The sequence below is a fragment of the Entelurus aequoreus genome, linkage group LG05 (genome assembly GCF_033978785.1).
Source record: "Entelurus aequoreus isolate RoL-2023_Sb linkage group LG05, RoL_Eaeq_v1.1, whole genome shotgun sequence".
Classification (NCBI taxonomy): domain Eukaryota; kingdom Metazoa; phylum Chordata; class Actinopteri; order Syngnathiformes; family Syngnathidae; genus Entelurus; species Entelurus aequoreus.
Genome location: NC_084735.1, coordinates 20361952 through 20374504, shown reverse-complemented (window position 1 = coordinate 20374504; position 12553 = coordinate 20361952). Strand labels below are relative to the sequence as shown.

The 12553-nt window shown below is 42.1% G+C and overlaps 1 protein-coding gene across 1 annotated transcript; it reads right to left on the bottom strand.

Moving 5' to 3' along the window:
• Window positions 1–1095: 1095 nt before the first annotated feature.
• On the bottom strand, window positions 1096–7038 carry LOC133650282 (class I histocompatibility antigen, F10 alpha chain-like). Its single transcript, XM_062047361.1, has 7 exons — window positions 6758–7038; window positions 5300–5566; window positions 4763–5041; window positions 2738–3046; window positions 2468–2572; window positions 2225–2242; window positions 1096–1843 (listed from the first exon to the last, which is right to left on the bottom strand). Exons 1-7 carry the CDS (start codon window positions 6810–6812, stop codon window positions 1794–1796), a joined length of 1083 nt encoding a protein of 360 aa, XP_061903345.1. The 5' UTR covers window positions 6813–7038; the 3' UTR covers window positions 1096–1793.
• Between the last annotated feature and the right edge of the window lie 5515 nt (window positions 7039–12553).

Below are 12553 nucleotides of genomic sequence, written 5' to 3'. Positions count from 1 at the left end.
AAATGTGTTTGTCATTCTTGTTTGGTGTGGTTTCACAGTGTGGCGCATATTTGTAACAGTGTTAAAGTTGTTAATGCGCCACCCTCAGTGTGACCTGTATGGCTGTTGATCAAGTGTGCCTTGCATTCACTTATGTGTGCGTAGACGCCGCATTTATCATGTGACAGGGGCCTGCACGCTGTTTGTATGGAGGAAAAGCAGACGTGACGACAGGTTGTAGAGGACGCTAAAGGCAGTGTCTTTAAGGCACGCCCCCAATATTGTTGTCCGGGAGAAATTCGGGAGAATGGTTGCCCCGGGAGACTTTCGAGAGGGGCACTGAAAATCGTGAGGGTTGGCAAGTATGAGTATTAGCGGTGAATGTGGTGTTACCGGCGGGCCAGCTCTAATGTTAATTTGATATTGCCTCAAGGGCCAAATGAAATTACACGGCGGGCCAGATTTGGCCCGCGGGCCAGAGTTTGACACCCATGGTCTACACAGTCGTTATCCCCAAATGATTCATGAGACAATTTCACAGGGAAAAGTTGATGCATTTCGGCCAATCAACAGAGTGGAAATAAAATGCATGTCAAATGACTAAATAAAAACAAAATTAAAGTGTAGTGTGATGATAGAATGAAGTGCTTGCTGAAACAGAGACATACCAAGCGAAGAACCAGTGAGACTCCAGTTCATTCCCTATTTTTCATGAGGCTAATGTGGATTTTCTTCTAAGCACAAAGACAAGACAAGACAGTCTCCTTGTTGGATCAGATGAGCATATTGTGTGATTTGATGGAGTTTCACTGAATAAAATCAAACTGACCACAAATCTGCCTCTTCATCTTGAGCTCAGCGACCTTTCCTATCAAAATAGCCATTTTGCCACCTCTTCCTCTAAGTGGAACTAATTGAGCACGGATACATCGATATGCAATGAAAGATATTATTTAAAGCTGAATTTCAATAAAATATAACAAAATATTAAATATACGGCCATGTAAGTTATCATTATTATTGCGGTATTGTTGAATGTGCACAAAAGGCATTTAGACGCACACTGAAATCTTTTGACCAAGTTTTTGTTCGGTTTACTTCAAAGAAAAGGAACAAAAAAGATATCCAAGACTTGTAGAATGATTAAAAAGCGAATACAGCAGTAAGCAAGCAGGAGCAAACACAGACGCGTCCGCACTCCTTGAAAGCAGGAATCGTGATATACTGGCCGTCTCTTTCACACCACGTCCTGTTTGATTGGTGCCAAAATAAAAGCACGTATTAAGAAAATGAACAGGACATTACGTCTGCATTTGCACTAGCCGAGCGCTGTAGTCCGTTCCAGTCTTGTGCAGGTCTACAATCTTGGGCAGCTCTTTGGTCTTGCCCATGGCGGTGGTGTAACCGTTGATGAAACCAGTGCGAGGCGAATGGAGAACAAACGGATTTATTGACGGAGATGTGACACAATGTGATATTGATCATAAGCGGCAACGATTCAAAGAAAGATTAAATCCTCGTCATGATGTCAAGGCAATGAAACGTGAGCCCCGAATGATTTTATAGCCACCAACGTTTGATCTTAAAAGTATTTTAACGGCCAAAGAAGAATGCATGGAATAGCGTGAGGAGCAGTCGGATGAAGAACAAAGCACATCTCCGAGTGTGATGACGTCCCTCAGCGATGGAGACATCTCTCTGTGTTCCAGTGCACAAAGCATCCTGGAGGAAGAAGATGACTCCGCACATTCCCAACAGAAGCACATGAATCCAAGTTGAACATTTGGAGATGCAGACAGTCCATGTGAGCTAACTCAGCCTTCAGCCGCCACGATCTCGGGGAGCTCCACGCCGCCGTGGCGAGCTGCGGGACAAACGCAAACGGTGAAGGAAGAACATCCAGAAGGTGCCTCGTCACTCACATCAGATCTTTGAGGTGTGACTTGGAAACATGAAGAAGCAGAGTGCTGCTCTTCTACTTCCTGACTAGGATACCTTCTTGATGAGTCAGCACACTTGATGTCTCATTTGGCTGATCCTCATCATGAGGACTCATGTCAAAAGTGAGATATGCCACACTTTGTATTGCGTGTGCTCACAGGAGGGTCTTTTATTGTGAAGGAGTCAGCTCAAGTTGGGATTTTCAGGCTAAACTTGTAACAAACGTCCACATCAGACCTCCATGCGAGTGACGCTTCACCACGGCTTTGTTTCTTGCGGCTCAAAGAAAAGATGTTTTACTTACGAGCTGGATCGTACTGGGCTGAAATGAAAGAGAAACAAGGTGAAATTGACTTTTCCCTCACGTCACGCCGTGTTTCTATGTGAGAGTGTGCGCTCTGTCTCTGTGGATCTTTGAGTGTTTGGCTGGAAGGCAACTAAAACATGGCCGCACCTTTGCAGTCCGGATGAAAGCATCAACTCACGGCCTGGACCGAGTGCACCGAGAAGAAGAAGAAGAAGACAGAGGACATTTGGTGTCCCTCACCTTGTCTGTTTCTGTGACGCCTGACCATGACGATGATGATGGCCGCCAGGACGGCCGCCACAGCGACGACCGCCGCCGTGGCAGCGAGGGCGACGCTCAAGTTGTCTGTGGAGAGCAAAAAAGCACAAGTGGAGTGACAAAGCATGAAGAGGAAACCTTCATGACTACTTTGCATACAGACGTCAAGCGTTGTCATGGTGACATGGATCAATAATGGTGACAGGTGGACTTGTGATGGGAAACATCTCCAACTAAATGTGTCTTTCTCACCTTCATGGCTTGCGTTGCTCAGGATGCTTCTTCTCTCCAGCTTGGTGACCAAGTCCTCCTCGACGCCAGACAGCTGAAACACACATTCGTACTTGCCCTCCACGTCGGCCGTCACCTCCACTTTCAGCTCCACCGACATCTGGAAGGTTCCGTCGTGGTTGGGGAGTATCTCTCCGTGCTCCACGTCCTCGAAGATCTGCTCGCCGTCTTTCCTCCAAAACAGGTCGGCACGGTCGGGGTAGAAACCTGTCGCCATGCAGCTGACCGGAGAGGACGGCGTCTTCTGGAGGAGGAACACCTCTGGAAGCTCTGCACAGGAAGTGATGTCACGTGTGAACAGAAGACAACGTGGGGAGAAGGTGTGGATGGAGGTAAAGATGGAGAGAAGGTGTGGATGGAGGTAATGATGGAGAGAAGGTGTGGATGTTGGTAAAGATGGAGAGAAGGTGTGGATAGAGGTAAAGATGGAAAGAAGGTGTGGATGGAGGTAAAGATGGAGAGAAGGAGTGGATGGAAGTAAAGATGGAGAGAAGGTGTGGATGGAGGTAAAGATGGAGAGAAGGAGTGGATGGAGGTAAAGATGGAGAGAAGGAGTGGATGGAAGTAAAGATGGAAAGAAGGTGTGGATGGAGGTAAAAATGGAGAGAAGGTGAGAATGGAGGTATAGATGGAGAGAAGGAGTGGATGGAAGTAAAGATGGAGAGAAGGTGTGGATGGAGGTAAAGATGGAGAGAAGGAGTGGATGGAAGTAAAGATGGAGAGAAGGTGTGGATGGAGGTAAAGATAGAGAGAAGGTGTGGATGGAGGTAAAGATGGAGAGAAGGTGTGGATGGAGGTAAAGATGGAGAGAAGGAGTGGATGGAGGTAAAGATGGAGAGAAGGAGTGGATGGAAGTAAAGATGGAGAGAAGGTGTGGATGGAAGTAAAGATGGAGAGAAGGTGTGGATGGAGGTAAAAATGGAGAGAAGGTGAGAATGGAGGTATAGATGGAGAGAAGGAGTGGATGGAGGTAAAGATGGAGAGAAGGTGTGGATGGAGGTAAAGATGGAGAGAAGGAGTGGATGGAAGTAAAGATGGAGAGAAGGTGTGGATGGAGGTAAAGATGGAGAGAAGGTGTGGATGGAGGTAAAGATGGAGAGAAGGTGTGGATGGAGGTAAAGATAGAGATAATGTGTGGATGGAGGTAAAGATGGAGAGAAGGTGTGGATAGAGGTAAAGATGGAGATAATGTGTGGATGGAGGTAAAGATGGAGAGAAGGAGAGAATGGAGGTAAAGATGGAGAGAAGGTGTGGATGGAAGTAAAGATGGAGAGGTGTGGATGGAGGTAAAGATGGAGAGAAGGTGATAATGGAGGTATAGATGGAGAGAAGGAGTGGATGGAGGTAAAGATGGAGAGAAGGTGTGGATGGAGGTAAAGATGGAGAGGTGTGGATGGAGGTAAAGATGGAGAGAAGGGGATAATGGAGGTATAGATGGAGAGAAGGAGTGGATGGAAGTAAAGATGGAGAGAAGGTGTGGATGGAAGTAAAGATGGAGAGGTGTGGATGGAGGTAAAGATGGAGAGAAGGTGATAATGGAGGTATAGATGGAGAGAAGGAGTGGATGGAGGTAAAGATGGAGAGAAGGTGTGGATGGAGGTAAAGATGGAGAGAAGGTGTGGATGGAGGTAAAGATAGAGAGAAGGTGTGGATGGAGGTAAAGATGGAGAGAAGGTGTGGATAGAGGTAAAGATGGAGATAATGTGTGGATGGAGGTAAAGATGGAGAGAAGGAGAGAATGGAGGTAAAGATGGAGAGAAGTTGTGGATTGAGGTAAAGATGGAGAGAAGGAGAGAATGGAGGTAAAAATGGAGTGAGAGAGTGGGTGGAGGTAAAGATGGAGTGAGAGAGTGGAAGGAGGTAAAGATGGAGAGAAGGTGAGAAAAAAGAGAAAATAATATAAAGAGACAGAGTGTAATGTCAGTAATGTTCCTATAGGGGGAGTGCTAACAAGTTAAAAGGTGAAAGTACATGGTGTGTTTCTACCTGTTCTCGTTAGGACCTCCTTCCCATTGTTCACATACTTCTTCAAGTAAGAAGGACATAGCTCAGTGTAGTAATACTTATGGTAGTCTAGTAGATGTTTGTTCTGGTCCAACTTGAGTTTGGAGGTGAAAGCTTGTTGTTTTGCTGCAGTAAATGTCCATGTCTTCATGTCCAACGACATGAAATCTTCTCCATCATAACCATGCTGATGCCAACCTTTAACTTCATCAGTCTCATCATCCCATTCACATCCTGACATCCACTGGACAATGTGAACACCTGAGACACACAAAGTGTTGTAAAGCAGAGTGACACACACACACACACACACACACACACACACACACACACACACACACACACACACACACACACACACACACACACACACACACACACACACACACACACAGTATTTGTGTAGGTTATTATGGGATGGACAGAGACAAGTATCAGTGCAGTAATGTGTGTTTTACTACAGTATAAAAAGAGTACATCAAATATATTTAAGTAGTAGAAAGTTCAACATAAACAAACCTCCAGTTTGGTTGAAACGCTTCTTAAGAACTTCAAGGTTGTTTTTGCCCCTAATCTCATTACCAACATTGATCTCTGTTTGTCTCTGCCAGTATTTTGGTTCCTCTGCTGTGATTTTGTTCATCCAGTCCTGTTTGGCTTCTGCTTTCCTGCTGTTGCTGTCATAGTGAGAAATTTGAACTCCATCAACATAAGCAACACTCACAAACTCTGGGAAGTTTGGAACTTGAGAGGATGCAGTGTGGAAACACTGCAGCGTGTGAATCACTGAAAGAAGAACACAACAACAAGATGACTTTTTATTATTTTGTTTCATGTTCAACAATCTTGCACTGTGAATATTTGAGCTCATTCAGTCTTCAGTCGGGTCTTAACACTAGAAGTCCCAGCATTTTTCTGTCTACCTAGAAGACCCAGAGAGGGGTCATTTGGCCCGACGCTTTTCCCGAATACACTAATCACTCATTTTGTTATGGTAATGAGGCTGTTAGGGGCAGTTTGTCTAGGTAGACAGAAAAATTATACATGTGGGAAATGCCGAAAGGAGCAATGGCAGTGCCAGGATTGTGAGTGACTGCTCAAATGTATGTCAGTCACGTTTACATGGACATGGTTTTTCATTCTTTGTAAATATGCTTTTTTCTTTGTAAATTTTTTTTTTTAAACTATTTTTGGCACACAAAAATAACAATTGCTTCTGCAACAACCCTCCACACCAAAACTGGGAAAACAGTTGCTTTTTCATTCTTTGTAAATATGTTTTGTTTTGTATTTTTTTTAACAATAAATGTCAGAGTGTTGATCCCTTCATTCTGTTGATCCTTGCAAAAACACACACAACCTACCTCAGAACTAAAGCTTGAGCTGTAAGGTCCCCTCCCCCACACAGGCTCAAGTGGCCCCCTGCCGTGTGCCACTAACAGCCACATTTTCATAACAAAAGGAGTGTCCACAGGGGGGACTAGGGGTCAAATGACCCTCTTGTGTGTTTTCTAGGTAAAAGTGTCAATTGACCCTTCTCTGGGACTTCGCGTGTTAAAGTGAACATCAAACACTGCTAGATATCACAGTCGAGACTCACATGGTGTTCTATGACGAATACAACACATTAATAATATCACTAACATTTTATTATTGGACATCTGTTGACAGTTTGAACATTTTGAAAATAAACATATATTTTCTACAATGGAGGCTGAATAAAAAGTACAACAAAGTTGAACACAACCTGTTCTGCCCATTTGATGTCGACTCTTACTGACACCTTGTGGCGGGATGGTGTTACTACACTTGATTAGTTTCTGACACTTCCGTGCCGAACCAAGTAAGTAATAAAGAGCTTGAAAAATATAAGAATTGATATAATTAATAAGTAATAGAAACTCCCAGAAGTCAAATAAGTAAAGGCACAAAGAGGATTTATGAATAATAATTTATAAACTTATAAAAAGGACTTACCAGGCGTCACGTTGTGCATTTGCACGACCAGAAGAAAGAATAAAAACAAGTTCATGATGTCAGCACGAAACAAAAAGATGTTTGCCACTTTTAATCCCGCAGAGAAAGACAAAAGTGACGAACACTCGCTTGACTCGCAAACAGGAAAAATGAACCAGGAAATGTCGAGGCTCTTTTAATAATGCTCCACCTGAGCCAATTAGGAGTCAGCATTCTGCAGCGTCACTGTTACTAGGGAAGACGAAACGCTATTCTGAACAGAAAAGTGGCAGCAGTCAACTAACAAGAAGTCTTCTACTGGACTCACTAGAGAGCGCCCCTTGTGGCCACGTCAGGTAAATGCTTGTGTGGCTTTTCTGGGAAATCACGTGACTTGACAAACAAAACGTGTGTCAAGTTTGCCGCCAAACTTAGAAAGAAAAGAAAGAAAGAGGAATGAAGGTGAGATTTAGAGTTAAAAGTAATGACAGGGCTGGAACATCCAATCAGTGATCGTATTGTAGTCCTCTCAAGAAAGCATCAATACAAATAATGATTGATAGACATAAAGTCGCTACACCGCAGGACATCCTCACTTCTTTTTATTTCACGTCTTAACTTTCACCTCCATTATTGCGTGAGGCGTCCCTGGTGTGGTAACGGGACACGCTTCTGCCTCGTATGGGTTCGATTCCCGGCCAGGGTTACATCAGGAAGTTTCATCCTGAGTAAAAAGTCAGCAGAAAGCATCCATGCGATTGACTCGCTGTGGCCAAAGTGCTGAACGTGGGGGAAAAGTGTGAGGCAGACGCTTCTGGTGGCAGAATATCAAAGAAAGTGAAAGTGAAATTAGACACGGTAAAGCCAAACATTGACTGCAATATGCTTGTTTAAGTCACCTTAAATGCAGCGACCTTCACGAAAGCTGAAGATTGTATCTTATAACATGACGCATTTGTTTTTTAAACAATCATTTACATTATGATGTTTTTTATTTAAATTGTGCCTACTTTTACTTCGTTACATTGAATTTTATGCCGATCGTTACATTTATTCATATCATAATTATTTATCATCTATTTAACAGAGGTGGGACCAAGTCATTGCTTTGCAAGTCACAAGTAAGTCTCAAGTCTTTGCCCTCAAGTCTCGAGTCAAGTCCCGAGTCAAGACATGCAAGTCCCGAGTCAAGTCCAAAGTCAAGACTAGAAAGTCTCAAGTCAAGTCCCAAGTCCTGCATTTTGAGTTTCGGGTCCTTTCAAGTCCTTTTAACCACGGACTAATATTTTTACACAGATTGTGTATGCTTTTAAAACGCTGTATTTATTTATTAAAACAAGTGCATTTGAAATTGCAGGGGAAAAAATAGTGCTGACATTGCAATTCATAATAGCACTATTAACCAGTCATTTTAATAGTTTAAACAATTTTAAACATTTAACTCATTCCTTTACAGAATAAACACATTTGCAAAAACAAACATTAACATACTATTGGTTGTATTTCATGAAAATAATATAACCACAGAGTTGAGAAGGAGCAAAGAGCTTCAATATTTGTATGTGAGAATCACAAAGAAATCTTCCAGGGGAGGATGACGCCCCTACAGGGGTTTGGTTTACAAACTTTCAGCCCCACCTAAAACAAAATTCACCAGCCGCCACTGATTATGATGCATTCTCATTTTAGGCAAAATATAAGACAATACTTTCTTAACAGTATAATTGTAACCAGGAATAAGTCTTCAAGTAACAATATTCAAATACTAACATTGTTGGGTAAGACAGCATTTGGTTTTATTCTGAATCCAGTGAAACAGATTGGTGGTTTTAGCTGATATAAAGACTTTCAGGTGTTTATATATGTTTAAGTATTTGGCAGACACTTTTATTCAAAGCGACATACATAAAAAATACATATAAGACAATCACTGTAAACATTATCATTTAAGGGAAGAATGTAATACAAAATATCACTACAAAGTGTCAAGACAGAATAAACTCTCTGCTGCTGCAGTCTATAGGTCCCTAAAATATATAGATATCTAATGTATTCATACATTGTTTATGTAGGATATACGCATGTATATATAACCTAATCATATTGTTTCTTCAACTTAAAAATAGCTGACCGTTTTTTTCCCCCTTATGTGGGATTATATTCCCAGTTTTGACCTCGGACGTCTGGCCATTTATAGCGTATAAGAATATTATATTACTGTTAAGCAAACTATGAATAATAAAAACGCCAAAGCATGTGTCCGTTATCATAGCTACACGTTTGACAAAAAAGCGCGTGAAAGTCAGTGGTATTCAGTGAGGTAAGATGAATTAAATTCGCTGACAGTTCATTGCTCCTGCCAAATGAATTGCACTGAGTGGAGCGGATCACCACTCCAAGATGGCGGCGCGGGTCTCGTCTGTGCCAATAGGCAGTAGCGCTCAATACTGCGTACCCTTATAAGATGTCTATGGTTATGACGTTAGCAGTGAGTTTATAGCCTCACTGATTTAACTACACAGCAAATAAAAGTCATGTTACTTAGCCAATAAACGTTATCTTACATTGAAAACTTACCCTTCTTTGTGCAACTTCAAATGTCGAACGAAGTTGGAAGTTGTTGCGTCTCCGTCTGTAATATTCGAACTGCGTGATTTGCATACGGCAATTAGTTTTTTGTTGACCAAGTCGTAGTTTTTATACCCGAACGAAACCAACTTTGGCATAATTGTTTCTCACTGCCGCGTTGTTTGACAACTCATGTTCGGTGGTTGTCCTGCAATTGGATTGGATGAGAGCTGTGGGATGAAAACAACGTAGATCTAATTTGATTGGCTATTGTACTGACAGCACACCAGCTGACAAGCAGCACACACGCTTGTAGACACAGACGTAGAAAATGAAAGATACGGAGCGCTCCCAAATAACTTTTTAATCTTTGGGTTTTGGGGAAAGTAGCAAGTCATGTCAAGTCAAAAGGCTCAAGTCCAAGTGAAGTCACAAGTCATTGATGTTAAAGTCTAAGTCGAGTTGCAAGTCTCTTTACATTTTGTCAAGTCGAGTCTAAAGTCATCAAATTCATGACTCGAGTCTGACTCGAGTCCAAGTCATGTGACTCGAGTCCACACCTCTGCTATTTAATACTGCTTGGCAAGCTGCGCTTTCATTTGGCTCGTCAGCCTTCTTTCGGCAAGCATTGTCACGTGACTCTGTTTCACCAATCAAACGTAAGTACTGTAACGACCTGCTGAGGTTGACGTCGTGTTCTTGAGTGAGTGATATTCAGAATTCCCATTGTTTTGAACGTAGCACGCCTGTAAGGTGATTGGCGAAGAAGGAGGAAGCTTTTGTTGTTGCGGAAATGAGGAATGAGGATAGTCGTGCGTGTGGAAGGAACGAGATAAGTTGAGCTGTGTTAGTATAGGTTGCTCAATAAAAGTTAAAAAAGAGCGTCAGACTTGGTGTGCACTTCTTCTGGACGCTACAGTACTTTCTGAACGTTTGACTCCATTCCACCAATCAAACGCAGCCTGGCATACTACATTATTTACAGGCGAAGAAGAATAAGCTAGGGAGGACTACTAACAACAATAAGCATGAAGTACAGATATAGAAGCTGAAATACGTCAAAATTGAAAAAGTATATGATAAAATAAAATAAGTGTCTGAATGTAGACATCTTAATTACGTGACTTGATGGAGCTTGCCAGTTTTTTTTTGTTTTTTATTTGAACCATTGTACACACACATACAGTATATTCACAATGTGCACACAAACTAAGGCACATTCAACTAGAGATGTCCGATAATATCGGACACCCGATATTATCGGCCGATAAATGCTTTAAAATGTAATATTCCGGTATCGGTATTGGTTTCAAAAAGTACAATTTATGACTTTTTAAAACGCCGCTGTGTACACGGACGTAGGGAGAAGTACAGAGCGCCAATAAACCTTAAAGGCACTGCCTTTGCGTGCCGGCCCAGTCACATAATATCTACGGCTTTTCACACACACAAGCGAATGCAAGGCATACTTGCGCAACAGCCATACAGGTCACACTAAGGGTGGCCGTATAAACAACTTTAACACTGTTACAAATATGCGCCACACTGTGTACCCACACCAAACAAGAATGACAAACACATTTTGGGAGAACAGCCGCACCGTAACACCACATAAACACAACAGAACAAATACCCAGAACCCCTTGCAGCACTAACTCTTCCGGGACGCTACAATATACACCCCTGCAACCCCCTACCCCCCCACACTTCAACCCCGCCCACCTCAACCTCCTCATGCTCTCTCAGGGAGAGCATGTCCCAAATTCCAAGCTGCTGTTTTGAGGCATGTTTAAAAAAAATAATGCACTTTGTGACTTCAATAATAAATATGGCAGTGCCATGTTGGCATTTTTTTTCCATAACTTGAGTTGATTTATTTTGGAAAACCTTGTTACATTGTTTAATGCATCCAGCGGGGCATCACAACAAAATTAGGCATAATAATGTGTTAATTCCACGATTGTATATATCGGTATCGGGTGATATCAGAATCGGTAAATAAGAGTTGGACAATATCGGATATCGGCAAAAAAGCCATTATCGTACATCTCTACTTTCAACACATCCAAACAATTTCAAACATCCACCAGGATGAGCAATTAGCGTCTTTAACAAAACATGTCGAGGAAAGTAAAGTAAAAGACAATACAAATAGATTATTTGAAAATAATAATCACAATAATAATGCAAAATACACAATTTAAAAATGGTTCTAATCCAATTCAAATTCTTCCCATAGAGATGCTAATTTAAGGTTGTTGTTTTTTTTACTTCTAACCAATTTCCAAGATGTAATTCATATTTTGAAATCATTAAGCTAATGTGAAAATGTTGGTTTTACTTTCAGAAATCGACATTTTAGTACACAAATGTTTACCATGAATTGATTAACATGGACCCCGACTTAAAGGACTACTGAAACCCACTACTACCGACCATGCAGTCTGATAGTTTATATATCAATGATGAAATCTTAACATTGCAACACATGCCAATACGGCCGGGTTAACTTATAAAGTGCAATTTTAAATTTCCCGCCACACTTCCGGTTGAAAACGTCTAGATATGATGACGTATGCGCGTGACGTAAACGGTTGATACGGAAGTATTGGTACCCCATTGAATACAATACAAAAAAGCTCTGTTTTCATCTCAAAATTCCACAGTATTCTGGACTTCTGTGTTGGTGAATCTTTTGCAATGTGTTTAATGAACAATGGAGACTGCAAAGAAGAAAGTTGTAGGTGGGATCGGTGTATTAGCGGCAGACTACAGCAACACAGCCAGGAGGACAGAGATGGATAGCAGACGCGCTAGCCGCTGAACTCACCTTAACTTCCTCCGTCTCGCCGACCGCATCAGTGATCCGGTGAAGTCCTTCGTCGCACCGTCGATCGCTGGAACGCAGGTGAGCACAGGCGTTGATGAGCAGATGAGGGCTGGCTGGCGTAGGTGGATAGCTAATGTTTTTAGCATAGCTCTGTGAGGTCCGGTTGCTAAGTTAGCTTCAATGGCGTCGTTAGTGTAGTGGATTGTCCGAAGCTTAAGCAGGCAATAAAAGTAGTTTAGTGCAACAATTTTATTTACCCATTATCAGAAGTGCAGGTTGAATTGAGTTGGCCGTGCAGACAGACCACATGTTACTCCGGAGCAAACAAGACACACACAAGCCAAAATCACAACCTAGTCCCGGTCTTCTGCCATTTTTTATATGTCTTTTGTGCGTCACTGTTTTTTATCTAGTGCGTC

Coding starts and splice junctions, on each gene's coding strand:
- LOC133650282 (XM_062047361.1), bottom strand. CDS start 6,812: ATGAACTTGTTTTTATTCTTTCTTCTGGTCGTGCAAATGCACAACGTG. Junction 3,047..4,762: donor GGAGGTCCTAACGAGAACAG/GTAGAAACACAC, acceptor CTTCCTGTGCAG/AGCTTCCAGAGGTGTTCCTC. Junction 2,573..2,737: donor GAGCAACGCAAGCCATGAAG/GTGAGAAAGACA, acceptor TGCTCTCCACAG/ACAACTTGAGCGTCGCCCTC.